This window comes from Delphinus delphis, chromosome 19, assembly GCF_949987515.2.
Source record: "Delphinus delphis chromosome 19, mDelDel1.2, whole genome shotgun sequence".
Classification (NCBI taxonomy): Eukaryota; Metazoa; Chordata; class Mammalia; order Artiodactyla; family Delphinidae; genus Delphinus; species Delphinus delphis.
The window spans coordinates 30377067-30394538 of record NC_082701.1 but is presented as its reverse complement, the minus strand read 5'-3'; the positions used below and the strand labels follow the sequence as shown (position 1 = coordinate 30394538).

Genomic DNA, 17472 nt, shown 5'->3' with positions numbered 1-17472 from the left:
AAAAAAAAAAAAACCACAATCTGGGCAGTTTCAGAAAGGCAGGATGCTTTACTTTTGACAACTGATGAGTTCTGTGTGGCTAACCTGCCAGCCACTTGATGTCCCCTGCAAGTCTCCATTATACCACTATTCTCACTTACGCAACGGAGAGAACTTGCCAAGATCTGTTTCTGTGTTACTATGCCTCATCTCTCACAATCTCTTTGTCACTAGACATATGAAGATCATTAAGTGGCCTCAGGGTCACATGGGAGTCTAAAGACATGGTGACACAAAGAACAATACAATGTTAACCCACCTGCTGGTATTTTGGTTCCTGTTTCTTTCCAAACTGTCCTTGGCTCCATGAGTGGGCTGAAACTGTTCACCTCTGCTCTGTTTTCCAGGACCACAAAGAGATGGCAGCTTAAAAGTCAGTAGACATGCTTCAGTGCTTTGATGAAGGAATTCCTCTTCCCTTCACTCTCACATTCCCTCTCTCTCTCTCTCTCTCTCTCTATATATATATATATATATTATTTTTTTCTTTTTGGCTGCGTTGGGTCTTCGTTGCTGTGCGCGGGCTTTCTCCAGTTGCCGTGAGTGGGGGCTACTCTTCGTTGCGGTGCACGGGCCTCTCATCGTGGTGGCTTCTCTTGTTGTGGAGCATGGGCTCTAGGCACGCGGGCTTCAGTAGTTGTGGCGCACAGGCTTAGTTGCTCCGCGGCATGTGGGATCTTCCTGGACCAGGGCTCGAACATGTGTCCCCTGCATTGGCAGGCGGATTCTTAACCACTGCGCCACCAGGGAAGTCCCTTCACATTCTATTTTTAAAGCCATTCTCGCTAAGTGTGTAGAACTAACCAGACCTCTCAAGACAATTTCATTTTGCATGTTTCACATCTAGTAACGCATCTCTTAGCTGGAGGCCTGTACATAGAAATGTTGGCCCCCAGGACTCCAGGCTGAACAGGGCACAAGTGGAGAAGGAGCAGACAAAATAGACATCAAAACTCCCCAAACCTGGACTTCCCTGGTGGCTCAGTGGTTAAGAATCTGCCTGCCAATGCAGGGGACACAGGTTTGAGCCCTGGTCCGGGAGGATCCCACATGCCGCGGAGCAGCTAAGCCCGTGCGTCACAACTGCCGAGCCTGCACTCTGGAGCCCAAGTGCCACAACCACTGAGCCCGAGCACCACAACTACTGAAGCCCGCACGCCTAGAGCCCGTGCTCCGCAACAAGACACCACAATCAGAAGCCCGCTCGCCGCAACTAGAGAAAGCCCGCGCGCAGCAACTAAGACCCAACGCAGCCAAAAATAAAAATAAATAAATACATACATAAATAAATAAATTTATTTTTTAAAAAAATCCCCAAACTTTCCCCTGTATTAATTAAGGCAGCAGGTTTTGTGGCAGGAGCCCCAGGCCCTGGGTTCTAATCTGACCTTTGCTCAGACTAACCTAAGAGAGCCTTATGTTTCAGTTTCCTCATCCATAAAACAGGGACAATAATATCTACCTAAATCCACCAGGGGGATGCTATGAAAATAAAACACAACAACAAAAAAAGGCCACAATACTTCGGAAATAGTAGAAGCAAAATAAATGAAAGTCTATGCCCTTTATCCAAAAGAAGGACTTTGGGATCTGCTTACTCCAATTTTAACAAACTTAGTTAATTATATTTCCTAACCTATTAAGGCAACAAATGTGAGATTTGGGGATGGCAGCAAGGTGCCTAAAGGTGAGAAGATACATAAAAATGATCATAATCTCTCTGGAATATGACCTCCAGAGGCTCTTCTGTGGCGGCAGCATTGTATCATGGAACATCACAATAACAGATGTTCAGAAAAATGTCATGGTCACCAAGGAAAGACCAGTATATATTTAGAATATATCCAAAACAGGTATTTAGAATAATGGGAAGTTTGTAATGTTTTCATTCAGTATGATTAAAAATTTGAGAATGGAGAAATTAAAAGAATGAACTCCAATTGTCTGAAAAAATCATTGAGGTGAAAATGCCTTACTCCTGATTATGCTAGAAAACCAGGGTACACTTTTTAAAGAACAATTGAAATACGGTGTAATTGTTTTCCCCATAGTCTCATGTACTAGTAGGTGGCTTCCAACAATGACTGTCATCAATTCCTTCCCTCCCTGCCATTTGGGAGCTGGAATCTACTTCCCTCCCCTTGAATCTGTGCTGGCTTCATGACTTTGACCAACAGAAAAGCAGCAGAAGTGACACTGTCCTAGTTTTTAAGCGGCCTGGCCGCTTCAGCTTTCACTTGGGAAGCCAGCTGCCATGCTGCAGAGAAGCTTGGGCGAATGAAAAGCCAAGCGTGGAGAGAGGCCCTCTGGGGGAGCCTAAGGCACCAGACGGGTAAGTGAAGCTTTCTTGGACCTTCTTGCCCAGCCCAGCCTCCAGCTGAATGCCGTCGAGGGGGTGATCCCAGCCGGTGCCACATGGAATGGAGGAATCACTCAGTTAAGCCCTGTCTTATTCCTGACCCACAGAATTATGAGAAATAAAAAAACATTGTTATTTTAAGTCACTAAGTTTGGGCTTTTGTTGTTGTTGTCAGACAGCAATAGGTAACCAAAACACAGTATACAATAAAAGTTATTTCTAATGGTTTTCTAGCAAACTCTAACTTCCAACAGAAACAGAAAAATTAAGAATCTAAGTAAATTCTTTGTGCCTCCTCTTTACATAAAAACAAATGCCAAGGCTTTTCCAAATGTTCTAAGTGAGGACTGAAGTCTCACTGAAATTCAGCAAGGAACAGTGAAACAGCACGAGACTAGGAGTCAGAAACCTGCCCCTGACCAGCTGTGGGCCTCGGCAGTAGCGCAGCAAGGCATGGGGGTTAAGTGGGAGTCGTCTGCCCTGTGCAGGCCTAAGCGGGTGCACTGCAGGTGGAGGATTTTAAAACAATAATAAAACTCACCAAAAGCCTGCTTTTTATTACCATGAGCCAGAAACTCTAAATAATTTTAGTAATAAGATCTTCCTTCCAATGGTGCTGACCTCTCCTACTCCACCCCGCTCTCAGCCACACCAGCGGACCTTGGAAAGTTTAAGGCTCTGAGCTTGAGCTTCACACTCTGTAAAAGGATGGGCTCGATCCACCTCTAAAATTCTGATTCAAGAGGCAGCCAGCTCTGCATGTGTGAACTTGTTCAAATTCGTTCGTTTAGTCCTTCCCTCAACGACTGTTTATCAAGTACCTTCTACGTGCTAGGCCCCCTTCTTGGTGTGGGGACACAGCATGAGTAAGACCTGTCCTTAAGAAGCTCATGGAGGAACCACTCTTCAACCCATGGTTTCTCATATCCTCTGAGGCATCTTCTTTGACTATCGAGTCCCTCTGTCCCCCACTGGTGTCTGAAATACTCATAGTAGAACTTGTGGTTCATTCATCATAATATCCCAGGGTCTAATAAATAGCCTCTTGCTCTATAAATGTTTGTTGAATGAGTGAATGAATAAGCAATTTAAAATGGGGATTAATACCTGCCCAAGATACCATATTTGGTGAGCTGAACTATATAAAAGTGTCAATACTTGATTATTTTAACCTATAGAACAACAATTTCACATGGTTCAAACTTCTCTGAATTTACAGAGAAGGACATGGGTTGTGTGCTGGGTTTGGAACAGGAGGTGAAGAGTTATCTATCTTGGGCTTCCCTGGTGGCGCAGTGGTTGGGAGTCCGCCTGCCGATGCAGGGGATATGGGTTCGTGCCCCAGTCCGGGAAGATCCCACATGCCGCGGAGCGGCTGGGCCCGTGAGCCATGGCCGCTAAGCCTGCGCATCCGGAGCCTGTGCTCCTCAGCGGGAGAGGCCACAATAGTGAGAGGCCCGCGAACCACAAAAAAAAAAAAAAAAAAAGAGTTATCTATCTTGGAATTCCAACCTAGAGGCCTTACTTCCCAAAGCCAAGAGGACCCCACTGTGAGCTGGCTGTGCTGACATCAGTCCTTGCTCGCAGGTCAGGGGCAAGGCTGAGCCCGGCTCCAGATCCTGCTTGTGCTGCCCTGCCCCTACTTCTCAGCCTTACCTGTTGGCCCTTCTCCGGCTGATCCCTAGTGCTTTCTTCAGGGACTTGGGGGAAAGGGGTGAAAGGTGTCCAGCCACAGCTGCTTCTTTTCTTGGACCTTTTGCCAAAATGTCCTCCTTGAAAGTCTCTCATTGTTCTTGGAGACTTTGCTAGGGTCGGGCAGTTGCCCTCAGTGTCCGGCTGCAGGTTCCCTGGCAGCTGCATGGCAGGAGGAATATAGCTTGAAGCTTGGGGGCCCAGGGCTGAAGGCCAGTCATAGCCGTTTGCAAACTCTCTTGAGGAAGCCCACAGAGACCTGCCCTCCTGCTCCTTCTGTGTCATCTCAAGCTTATCTATTTTCTGTTGAATACTCCTCAGCAAACTGGCATTCTGGTGCATTAAGGTCTGTGAAATCTTTAGATTCAGCACACACTTACTGATGTACTGCTCGGTCAGGGACCTGTTGCTCACGTTGCCCTTGGCTCCTCTGGCTGGCTCAGGCAGGCTGGGTGAACTCAGTGAACCACTCTGCCAGCCCCAGTCCTCAAAGGAGAGCTCCGTGTCAGCTTCTGAAGAGCTGCTGTCTTCATGGGAAAAACAGCATGCCTCTCTCTCCATCTTTTCCAACTCTTCTTCCATGGACTTGAGTTCATCTACCTGGTTTTGTCTGGCCCCCTCAAGAGATGAACCAGTTCCTGGGGGCTCTTCCTCTTTGTCATCTCCCATGTCCAGGCAGCCTGAGTAGATTTCGTTGATTTCGAAGCTGCAGAGGCTCGCCTGATCTGGGCTGGAGCTCCTGGCCTCTTCCCCCACAGAGCAAGCAGAAGAAGCAGCGTCTTGGTTCTGTGTCTCCTGGGCCTCCAGACTTGGGTCTGGGACCAGAGGCTCTGGTGTTGCTTTCTTGGTGAGAGTGGAGTGACCCCTTGGTGAATGAAGCTGACCACCTGCTGAAAAGAGTAGCAACATGCATCTGATTAAAGTAATTGCAGCAGCTCAGCAGCCTTGGCTTGTTGCTCCAGCAGCATGAGAACACAGAAAAAAGCTTTTTATCTTCCCACTCCCTTTCCAGTTAGGAAGACTACCAGATACACACACAGAGGGTGAGAGGGTATTTCTAACTATTTTGACGTGGGTTGAGATAGAAAATTTGGGGGACTTCCCGGGTGGTGAAGTGGTTAAGACTGGGTGCTCCCAATGCAGGGGGCCCGGGTTCGATCCCTGGTCAGGGAACTAGATCCCACATGCATGCTGCAACTAAGGAGTCCATCTGCCACAACTAAGGAGCCCACCTGCTGCATCTAAGACCCAGTGCAACCAAATAAATATATATATATGTATATGTAAGAGAAAAAAAAAAAGAAAATTTGGGAAGGATCAAACCCGGGAGGAAATGTTCTAAGCTTAAGTTATAGTATGTTCAGAACATGCATAACTTCAGGACAAGCAAATTACAGGCCCCTGAATCTTAGGACTAAATTCATACTTTACACTAAAGGTGTTTGAATATTCATGTCAGTTCAAGTTGTGCTCTTTGTGAGCATCTGATAAAAGAAGCTGAGACACTGCCCAAGAAGCCACTGCACTGAGAGAGATAATACCTCAAAAAATAACTCCAGGACTGACTACCCACCACCCCTGGTTGATGGTGTAAGCTCGCAGAGAATGGGTCGAAGGAGCCAAAGTAATAAGAGCTTGGAGGGCCATTCTGGAGGCTTCCAGGCCTGTCCAAAGAGTCAGAGAATAGTCACTTGGCTAGAATCCAAAGGCCTATGTTCCAGGTGCGTAATAAACCTGGAATTGTGAGCAAGCCACAACCTCTCTGAACCTTAGTTTTCGCATCTGGAATATGAGGGCATCAAGCCAGATGATTGCAAGGTCCTTTCCAGCTCAGAGCTCTAAGGTTTCCAAGTGTACTAAAAAGCAGTAAGGCTTTAGAAGAAAGGTTGGAAGGAAACACCAAAATGTTAACAAATTATTTCTGACGAATTAAAATGTTAAGTAATCTTCTTTGTATTGTTTAGAATTTTCTATAATGAGCAGATAATAGTTTTAAATTTTAAAATCACCATTTTTATTTGTGAAACAATTAAATACATTCCTAAATCATACTAGAAAGAAACAGATTGTTACTGCACAGTTCTGGATCCAATCAAGGTGTATATGGAGCCCAAAAAGTTTAACTTAATAATTTTAAGGATCTTGATTTTTCCCTAAGGCATCCATCCTTCCCAGTATAAGTTATGAGTATAGTTTGGAGGAGTTGATTAGTTACAGCTCTCAGAACACATTCATGTCAAAACCTGTGGGTTAAGGCCATACCTGCTTCCTTCAGCTCTTTTATTTGCAATGGATGTTCTGAAGTCACTCCTAAACAGACATTGACATCAGGATGGAGTTCATATCTCTGCACCCTGGGACTCTCAGTTGGCTGAGTTCTCTGGGCTCCAATAAAATCCTGTAACAAGGGAAGTACTGGCAAGGACATATCTGCAATCATCTGAATGTCACTGGTGTTTTAGAAACATATCTAGGTGTCAAACAAACCCCCCGTTACCCCAGTTGGGTAGACTGACTGTAGTCCTGATAAATGAATTAACTGTTAATTACCAATATTTAAAAAGTAATAACAGGGACTTCCCCGGTGGCACAGTGATTAAGAATCTGCCTGCCAATGCAGGGGACATGGGTTCAATCCCTGGTCCGGGAAGATCCCACATGCCGCGGAGCAACTAAGCTCGTGCACCACAACTACTGAGCCGGCGCTCTAGAGCCTGCGAGTCACAACTACTGAGCCCGTGTGCCACAACTACTGAAGCCCGTGCCCCTAGAGCCCGTGCTCCCCAACAAGAGAAGACACCACAATGAGAAGCCTGCTCACCGCAACGAAGAGTAGCCCCCACTCGCCACAACTAGAGAAAGCCCACGTACAGCAACAAAGACCCAATGCAGCCAAAAATACAAAAAAAAAATAATAAATTTTTAAGAAAAGTAGTAACAGTAGCTGTCATTCATTGAATCGCACTGTGTGCCTACAGGGTGTCCCTTTTATGTACTGACACTCCGCAGCCTCCCTCCACAATTCCCTGCTGCCCTCACCAAGTTAGGCAGTTAGCATTTTCTTGGGAACACAGAAAGGGTGTAATGAAATGAGGATTTCCAAAATATCCTACAACTTGGTCTCTAGCTTCTTCTTGGTCTCTAACTCCCTATCCCCTGAGATAGGTAAGCAGAAATAAACTCCCAACAACTTCACAGCTTACCTTTAAGTCATTTTTCAGAATATACTGGATATCTTGAAGGTTCATAGTTCGGTCTTTCTGCTTGACCTGGATGCCTGACTTAACAATGTCATAGTAAGGTTTCGGAAGCCTGACATCAGCTTCTAAATAATTTCCCGACACTATGGTTTCTTTAATAACTGAGCCATCTAAGTCATCCCAGGGTATGCTGTCTGTTAAGGAAACAGCCATAGGAAGGAGAGACATTAAGAAATCACATGAAATTGTCTAACCTTTGTCAAGTCACTCAACCTCTTTAAAATTAACTTCTTTCTGTAGAAAAACTACCGGAAGCCCAATAACAAAGGAGAAACCACTTGACCCAAATAACAGGGAAATCTCTGCCACAGAGACAGGAAAAAATAGTGTCAGACTCATGTAGGTATGGACTCTCTGCTGGCAGACCTAGGGACCACAAGCGAATGTTTCCTGGTGTCAAGTAGGCTTGCCCAATACATTCATGTCATGGAAGGTGTGGTTTTTGCCTCTGAGACTGTAAACACTGCTAAATGGGGGCTGATTCTCACCCCCTTAGTGAATGTGGCATGTATGCCTTCACCTTAGAGTTCTATATGTTTGGAAGGGTTTCTATGTCTTTTAAGTGACACTGCTTATACATACGCTGGATTCTGGGTGTGTTTGATTTCACAGTTTACTTCTCAGAGGCCAGTCCTTTCCCCTCGTTTATAAGTTCTTAACATAGAGAACAGACTTGCGGTTGCCAAAAGGGATGGGGGAAAGGAGTTTGGAGTTGGTAGATGCAAACTATTACATTTAGAATGGATAGACAACAAGGTCCTAATGTATACCACAGGGAACTATATTCAATATTGAACTAATAGGGCTTCCCTGGTGGTGCAGTGGTTGAGAGTCTGCCTGCTAATGCAGGGGACACGGGTTCGAGCCCTGGTCTGGGAAGATCCCACATGCCTGCCGTGGAGCAACTAGGCCCGTGAGCCACAACTACTGAACCTGCGCGTCTGGAGCCTGTGCTCCGCAACAAGAGAGCCCGCGATAGTGAGAGGCCCACGCACCGCGACGAAGAGTGGCCCCCACTTGCCATAACTAGAGAAAGCCCTCGCACAGAAACGAAGACCCAACACAGCAAAATAAATTAATTAATAAACTCCTACCCCAAACATCTTCTTTAAAAATATATATATATTGAACTATATTCAATATGGTTTTTCAATATGAGAAACCATAATGGAAAAGAATACAAAAAAAGAATGTATATATATGTATAACTGAGTCACTTTGCTGTACAGCAGAGATTGCACAACATTGTAAATCAACTATACTTCAATTTAAAAAAAAAGTTCTTAAGGGGCACCTTACAGAGACCCACCCCTAGGCATTGACAGCAATATTCAGTTTAAAAACGCTCCTTGGATTAAATGCATTACCACTGACAGGCTGATAGGTGGGCTTTGCTGAGTCTTAAAGAACAGGTTAAAAGAGAAAGATTTCTGGGAGATCATCTTATACCTTCCATAAATCCAAAGAGGTTTCCTTAAAGAAGTTTTTTTTGCCCGTGTCCTGCATTTTCATAAAACTAAGTAACTCTTGGGGGAAAAAAAAATCCAACCTAAGAATAGGGACTTTGGTCACCGTCAATGAGCTCTTTGATCTACCTGTTAAAATCTCCTGTATGATCACAGAAAAGCTGTAGACGTCTGACTTCACTGTGGCTGCCTTCTGTAAGATCACCTCCGGGGCGGCCCAGTTGTAAAGCTGGGTGGGGAGGGATACTCGAGTCAGGTCCTTGTGTACACCTCCATCCCGGCTACGGAAGGAAACACAAAGTAGGGCTCATGTCTTAAAGGATCACTGTGATCACCATGCCACACATGTGTGAAAACATTTGCCTCTGAAGCCTGACAACCTCCTTGAGCTTCCAGAAACCAGCTAGACCCTGAGCTAACCCACACTGCCTGCTATTCCAACGCCTGCAACTCCTTACCGTTCCTACCCGAGCAGGCCCTGCCCTGCCTCCCACCTCATCTGGCCGCTCTCTCCTGCTCACTCACTCCTCTCAAGTCACAGGGGCCCTCTTTCAGTTTCTCCAGCATGCCAAGTACATCACCACTTCAGGTCTTTGCACCGGTGGCTTCTTCTGCGTGGCATGCTCTGCCCACAGATCCTAGCACGACTGGCTGCTTCTTGTAATTAAAGTATTAGCTCATAACACATATATGTGGAATCTCAAAAAAAAAAAAAAGGTTCTGAAGAACCTAGGGGCAGGGCAGGAATAAAGACGCAGACATAGAGAATGGACCTGGGGACACGGGGAGGGAGAAGGGTAAGCTGGGACGAAGTGAGAGAGTAGCATGGACATATATACACTACCAAACGTAAAATAGCTAGCTAGTGGGAAGCTGCTGCATAGCACAGGGAGATCAGCTTTGTGCTTTGTGACCACCTAGAGGGGTGGGATAGGGAGGGTGGGAGGGAGACGCAAGAGGGAGGGGATATGGGGATACATGTATACATATAACTGATTCATTTTGTTACACAGCAGAAACTAACACAACTTTACTAATGTAAAGCAATTATACTCCAATAAAGATGTTAAAAAAACAAAAGTATTAGCTCAAAAATCACCTCCTCGGAGAGGACTTACCTGACCACCTAATGTAAAGTAGTCCCAATTTATTGGCTTCAGAGTGCTTATTATCTGAATTTCTTGTTCATTGATTTATTGTTTATAATCTGTCTCCCCTCCACCGAAGTCAGCTCCACGAGGGTAGGCCACTTATCTGTCTCTTGTATCACCGTATCTCTAAACTTATACCAGGGCCTCAATGCTTACCTTTTGATTAAATGAACCTAAGACCCTTTCAAGAACCCCCTCAAGCCCCACCTGCTTTATCAAAGCCTTCTGAGACTCTTCCAGCTCTTCGTGATTGCTTCTTTTCTGAGCTCTGCCCTCTTGGGAATGAGCCCTCCCAGTTTAGCGCTCAAAGGTTCACTGATTGGCTTGAATAACTCAACTTCGCAACCAGGCTCTTTGAGAACTAAGTCAGAGTATCCTAAATGTCTTCTGGGCCAAAGAGCGTCCTCAGGGTGACCAGCACTGACTTCTGCCCACAGCTGTCATGAGCATCAAATGAGATCACACGTGTGGGAACACTCGGTGAACCATAAAGCACTAAGCAAGTAAGGAATTAATATGAACATTATGGTAGGCATTTGGTAAAGACTTGGGGACTGCTGGTTGATAATTAAGAATTAAGTTTTTGGGAATTCCCTGGAGGTCCAGTGGTCAGGACTTGGCGCTGTTACTGCTGGGGCCCGGGTTCAGTCTCCCGCGGGGAACTAAGATCCTGCAAGCCGTGCAGCGTGGCCAAAAAAAAAAAATTAAGTTCCTAAAAAGCGAGTAACCAGAAGTTCTTTTTGCTGGCAAAGGAAAGCTTTTAGAGGATGGGATGGACTTCTCAGACTTTGAACAAACTTCCCTAAGTAATATTTCTTCCGGTAGAACTTTTGATAGATGGCAATGAGTTCAGGAAGCCATGAAGCTATAAAAGACCGTATTTTTGTTTTGTTTTCTCTCTTTTTTTTAAAAAAAAGATGGTACATTTAGACTCTTTAGTTGTATTGCTCAATAGGCAAGTGTGGCCTAGGTGTCATGTGAACAGCGTGGATACACATGCAAATATTATATTAGTATCACAGGAAAAGCAATGTCGTGTTTTATTGTCAGAGAGATATTCTGAGGACCTAGCATACTTGGCTCTTCACCTTGTAGGCTGACTGTCCAAAGGAGACACTTACTGACCCTCTTGGGCCTCTCAGGCTGCCTAAGGCAAGGGACAAGTTATTTACAATCAGGATTTATATCCTTTCTCTTTTACTTCCACTCTTCTGATCCCTCTTCCTTCTCTGTTAACGCTAGTGGGGTGTAGGAAGGGAGTTTCTTTTCTGGCTGTCATTCCATGGTAGTTATTTTTCTGGGCTTCAGCTCTGACATCATTAAAATTACATTTGGCTATGGCTATGTGATACCACTTGCAAGGTCAATTCCAGCTCTAAAGATTCCATTAAGAAGGAGTTGAAGAATAGGAGAAACTGCTGTATCATTTTTACACCAAGAGATGGAGTGCTACCCTTAACGATGACATTCAACAACTGTACCGGCCTGAATAGAGTGCTACCAAAAGTAAATGCAGAACTGAAAGCTGTTTTGTGCTCTTGGGTAATCAACTCACATTATGAGCCGTCAAATGTTGCTGACGGACATTTCTGACCAAAGTTCCATTCTGAGGTCAACAAGCCCAAAAGAACTCACACTTTCCTACCCATTTACTTCACAGCCCCTCACTTGACCAGTCTGTGGACCCCAGCTTCTCGGTGCATCTCACATCTTTCCCTTCTATTTTGGTTCCTTGGTCACCACGACCAGGCCCTGCCCTGTGGCCTCCTGGCTGGTTTTTCTACCTTCAACCTCCAATCCATCCTGCCCCTATAAGCCAGGAAACGTCCTCTACCACCTGATTCTAGCCACAGCTGGGTAACCTCAGACCACCTCTTCACCTCTCTGGGCCCCAGTTTCCTCTTCTATAAAAGGACAGCGTTGGGCCTGGCCATCTCCAAAGCTCCATTTCACCCTAGGATTCACATTTCTACTGGAGAGCTCAAGTCAAAGAAACTGTTATACCTCCATTTCAACAACAGATGGCGCCGCATCACTGGCAAACAGCTTGGGTTCTGTCAGCCTTCTTGAAAAGCCTGTTATCAACGGCAAAAATGTCCAAATCCCTTAGGTTCTACTGCCCTTGAACACACAGCCAAAGTGGTGAACCCTGTTCTGAATCATTTCAAAGTTTCCCTTCAGCTAGACTCAACCATTCACTTCAAATGCTTCCCGAGCACTTACTGTGTGGCAGGCTTGAGGTGGATGCTAAAGATGAACAACTCACGGTCCCTGCCCTCTCGGACGGAGCTCGCCACTGGGGGGGCAGAGACACTCGGCTGCAGGCGAGTGAAATATGCTCAGTGAGGTGGGGACAGGGCTTCAGTATAGGCTTCACGGGGTGTGGTGGGAGACTGTGTCAGAAGTGAGTTTAAAAGGATAAAAGGGAGTGTCAGGTACTCCGGAGGCAAGGAGCAGAGCGCTGGGAAATGGCGTGGACTGAAAGTGTCTTCAGATGGCCAGGCAGAGTGGGAGGTGATGAGCATGGCACTGTAGGCGGAGCCCGACCTTGGAAGGCTTCTCACCCTGCAAAGTGCCGGGACTTAATCTTCTAGGCCATGGGAGCCACTGGGATTGAGAATGGACCAGATCTGAGACTGAGCCACTCAACTGGCGACAGCTGTTTGGCCTCCACCGGTTCCCACATGGAAAACTGCTCCAGTCACACCCTAACTGTTCCCCTGCTTCTCTCTCATCCCGTCACAGCCCCTTCTCCACATGGCAGGAGTGAGGGGGTCTGCTTAACCTGTAAATTTCAGCCATGACACCATTCTGCTCAAAAAAAACATTCACAGCATCCCCGTGTTCTTAGGGTTAAATTCAAACTCTTTGCCAAGGTCCATGAGGTCAAGCACAATCTGGTCCCTGCTCCCCTCTCCAGGCAGAGAGACCAAGGGCTCATGCGGTCAAGGAACTGAGTCTTTCCACTTCATTCATTTAAACAACATGCTGAGTTCCCACTTATTCTAGGCATCTGAGACATGGCAGCGGATAAAACAGAAATCCCTGCCCTGGTAGAGGTTTTCATGTAGTGAGAGAAGTATATTATGAACATGTGAGCAGCAAAGACCTGCTGAGAGACTCAGAAACAAAGCCTCAGCGATGGTGGTAGGTGAGGACCAGGGTAGGTGGAGGTAAGCAGATCTAAGCCATGGGTCTGCCCGTGGCTGAGGCCTCACAGCAGCACAGGAACAACCCTGGGCCTAGGGCTCAGAGCTGTGGACGACAGCAAGGAAGCACAGGGGAGATCCTCTGCTCCCCAGAACCTAGGGGCAGGAGATAGGAGCCAGCCCTCAACTCTCGGGAGGACTCTGACTCCTGCCAAATGGGAAGTGAAGCCCATCCACCAACCCTTGAATAAGGGCATTGTTTTTTGTCACTGCTTCCCTCACAGCACTGATCCCCACCCATCGGGACCAGGACCGCAACGCTCACCAGCACCCATCGCCTTCTCGCGCCTTCCAGGATGCACAGCTGTGGTGCATTTCCCAGCCTCCCTGCAGAGGTGACTGGGCTCTGGCCAGTGTAAAGCGGGAAGCGACAATGCACACGCTGCAGGTAGTCCCTAAGCCCCGCTGCGTCCCTCCAGGCTTGCTCTTGCTCGTTGACCAGCATGCAGAGGATACAGTGGGGGGACTGAGGCCTGGGGGATGGTGGAGCCACAGCGGGGAGGAACGTGGAACATAGTGAATGCCGCCACCACCCCCTCCCACACACACACACACACACCAGAGTGCAATGTGAGTGAGAAATACTTCGGTTGTGTGAAGCCACAGAAAATTTTGAAAACTTATACATGCTGGCTAATGTGTGCTCATGCTTGTTAAATGTTTATTAAAATGAGAATGTCCTGAGCAGAAATAACTTCCCCAAAGTCCCTCTAACCTTGGCTGACAGGGCAAGGCATTGGGAAACCTCCTCCTCCATGGATTGCCAGCTCAGCCCCCCAATGAGGAGTCAAGCCCAGATCAGATTCTCTCTCTATAGCAAAGCACCCCCAGGGAGATCCTGATTGGACGTCATGATTGAGGTGCACCCACCTTTCCATCATGTACTCCAGGTTGGTCAGCCTCGCTTCCCCTGTGGAGACGATGTGGATGGCGTAGGAGCTGAGGGAACGGTGGATAAAGCCCCGAGAATGCAGGTATCTCAGGGCGTCGGAGGTCTGGAGTAGCAGGTGCACGATCACCTCCATGTGCAGTATGGGGAACTGGGCCCGCTGCAAGCGAGAGATCAACCACCAGAACAAAGGGGACTGCGGCCCCCGACACTGTAGAATGCTTTGTAGTTCCCAAAGTCTTTTCAACTGATCTCCACGACAGCCACATAGTGTGCCCATTTCATAGCGGGGAACCTAAAGCTCAGGGAAGTTAAGTGATCGGCCTAAGGGCCCACTGACCCAGGGCCCCTGGCTCCAAACCGGGGTTCCTTTCCCTCAGCCAAGCTGCTTGATACCGTGAAAAATGAGGAGAAAAGTCCTCAAAGCCTGGTACACACCTCCAGAGTGGGCCTGCCACCACCAGCAATGCACCTGCCCCGCTCTCCATCCCCAGCCAAGCCTGTGCTGCGGGAGAACCTAGACACGTTAAGGACACTCCACCCCCTACCCCAGTCAGATGACCTAGAAAGTTCATCCTAGGAGGACAGAAATTCACTCACACCAAAGTACCCAATCATAACAGGTCTCTCCCCAGAGAAGGGGCATTTTAAGTTAACGTCCTCACCCAAGGAGAGGAAAGGGAACTAGGACACTAACAGGAGGTGCTCAGGCAGGAGGAACGGCGAGCCATTTCAGGGAAGAGCCCTTCCTGGAGGATCTCTTCTCACTCCAGCCCAGGGTCTTTAGAACAAAGCCATGGAGAAAGGAAAACAAATCTTTCAGGACCTCTCTGAAGCCACATGTCAGCCCAAAGCATGTTTCCCAAGGAGTCTGTGGGTCAGGGAATATGTCCCTGCCTCCACCAGGAAGTCTGAAAAGGGAGAGGGGACTGATAAAGACTTGCATATAAAGGTCCTGCAGGGCACCAGTGAAAATACTGGGAAGTAAGACCAGAGGCTGTTTGATTATAGTTAGCTAAAAGTGTGGCTATGTGATTTCTGGGTCTACTGAGCTCTTAGATGTCTGATAAAAAAGCAAGACAAACAGTAATACAATCACACTCGTTCCAACGTGCTCATCAGCCTTACATGGTGTGTTATATAGCTCCCACAGAGTAAAGAATGAAGAGGTTTCTCAACTCTTCTGCTGGGGGAGAAGGAAGAGGGAGGAAGGGAAGGGAGAGCTGGGGCGGGGGGTGGGGGGGAGCAAGGGAAAAACCCAGGGAAACGGCCATTTACCCGTTCATGGAGGACAGAGAACAGCGTGCCGACGGCGACACGCTCGTACACGAGGCGGGTCTTCTGCAGGCCCTGGAACAGGCACACAGCCATCAGCTGTAGCAGGTGAGGGTGCCGCAACTTGCTGCAGAGGGAAGGAGGCTTCTGATGAGGCAGAGGGAAGAGGACATGATGGAAGATGGGCGCTTTCCTTTCTTCTTGGCACCCTGAACGCACTCCATACAAATACTATTTGCACAGAATGTTCTTCCAAGAAAGGGGGATAGGGTGGGAGTAGGGGTCTCTGTTGGTGGAACCCTTGACCTTTCACTGATCGGAACCTGAGGGCTTAGAGTCATCAACGACAATGTCACTAAGAGCTACTAAGCAAGGCACTTTACACACATCAACTTGATCCTAACAACCAGTTGCAAGAAAGGTACCATTACAGTTACACTCATTTTAGAGATGAGGAAACCAAGGTCAGGGAGATGTCAGGCCCAAGGTCATAGACCCTCACATCAAAATCCACGCTGTGGGGACTTCCCTGGTGGTCTAGCGCTTAAGAATACACCTTCTAATGCAGGGGACGTGGGTTTGATCCCTGGTCACGGAACTAAGATCCCACGTGCCACAGGGCAACTGAGCCCACGTGCTGCAACTACTGAGCCCGTGCACCGCAAAGGAAGATCCCGCGTGCTGCAATAAGACCCGACACAGCAATAAATAAATAAATATTAAAAAAAAAAAATCCATGCTGCGTCTATGAGCCCTTCCAGCCTCCTTGAGTCCCTTTAGGATGACTTCTCCAAAAGGAAGGATCTGGCTTTACAGGAGTTGAGTGATTTCCTCAGGAGAGAACTCGATGAGCCAGGGCCTATTCCAAGGCCTCAGCAGCCCTGGTATGAAACCGAGGATGGATTTCCTGCCCCTTTGAAAGATTAACCCCTGAGCCACAGGAAACTTAAGGTACTGAGACCCATCAGCGTGTCCTCAAAGGAGAGACATGGTTCCTCAGACACGTGGGTCTCCAGCAGAGCCATGCTCTATGAAGATAGTCTTGCACACGCCGACCTGATGGGCACAGGGCCCAAAATAAGGTGGGCCTCAGGGGCTGCAGAAGAGCCCGCCAGGCCTGAAGGCTGCACCTCAGAGACATGTGTCATGGGGAGTTGGTCAGCTGACAGAACTGAGCCCCTACCGTCCCCACACTCAGGCTATTCATGAGTTCTTCTTCTTTCTTGGCAGCCCTGGGAAGTCAAATCAACCTACAACGAGGAAACGCTGAGGCTGAGGGGGCTGGTCTCCACCCTCAGGCACAGCCCTGCACAGCCCCGAACTTGGGTCTGAAATGCTCTTGGGTTTTCTTCTCACCTGCTGTGCTCTAGCTCAGCAATTAACAAGTCAGCCAGCCGCCGCCTGCGGCAGTGCGGGTGGGTGGGAAGATGCAGCTCCTTCACTGTGACCCTGCTCCCGTTCCACAGCAGGCTACAAGGGCAGGAGAGAGTGGGAGCAGAAGGGAGTGAGCAGCCACTGCTTCAGTGAGGAGCTCTGTAGCCAGAGATCAGAGAAGCAGTGTTTATACAGACTCTGTAAAGCCCCCACCCCAGCACTGCTGGGTCCTCCCTCCTACCACCCCCGGGGGCCTAAAGCACTTCAGGGACTTAGTGCAGGTGGCAGGAAGTCACTGAAGGATTTAAGGGAGGGAGGGACTTGATCAGGTTTGTATTTTAGAAAGACAAGGGTACCAGCAGCATGGGGAATGGGAGGGCAGGGGTGGTCTGGAGAATGAGACGCCAGTTAGGAGGCTAGCCTGGGGGAGGGACAGTGATGACGTGGGCAAAGGCCACAGCAGTGGACAGAAGAAGAGGGGATGTGACAACAGATCTGCGGCACGGGCAGGAAAACAAGAAGCATATCTGCAGGGGATACAGAGCCTTGCGGGTCTGCAGAGGCCTTTTTAGAAGGGTGTGACTTCTAAGCAGGGAAGAGGCAGCCAGGTTCAAGGAGGACAAGAGACCTTGGCCAGGACAGCTCCTGTGATCCCGCAGCAGGCAGGCCTCTGGGGACTGAGAACGTCCCAGGGGCTTTCATCACAGCCAAATCCTAGTACTGCCGCCTCTGCTGCATTTGGCTGGTGAGAGCCATGC

The 17472-nt window shown here is 47.9% G+C and overlaps 1 protein-coding gene across 4 annotated transcripts in view; it reads right to left on the bottom strand.

Annotated features, from left to right (window-relative positions):
- TEX14 (testis expressed 14, intercellular bridge forming factor) overlaps positions 1 to 17472 on the bottom strand; it is an 86337-nt gene that overhangs the window by 31137 nt on the left and 37728 nt on the right. For 3 of the 4 annotated variants that reach the window (XR_009517057.1, XR_009517058.1, XM_059997832.1), the window contains exons 5-12: positions 16697 to 16810; positions 15344 to 15467; positions 14047 to 14225; positions 8946 to 9097; positions 7294 to 7484; positions 6353 to 6488; positions 4055 to 4980; positions 299 to 405 (exon numbers count right to left, since the gene is read on the bottom strand). Coding sequence is in view for 2 of the 4 variants with exons in the window: in XM_059997832.1 (XP_059853815.1) it covers positions 299 to 405; positions 4055 to 4980; positions 6353 to 6488; positions 7294 to 7484; positions 8946 to 9097; positions 14047 to 14225; positions 15344 to 15467; positions 16697 to 16810 (1929 nt within the window). In the remaining 2 variants the exon portion in view is untranslated. The remainder of the gene's footprint in view (positions 1 to 298; positions 406 to 4054; positions 4981 to 6352; positions 6489 to 7293; positions 7485 to 8945; positions 9098 to 14046; positions 14226 to 15343; positions 15468 to 16696; positions 16811 to 17472) is intronic. The other variant, XM_059997833.1, reaches the window with a different exon arrangement.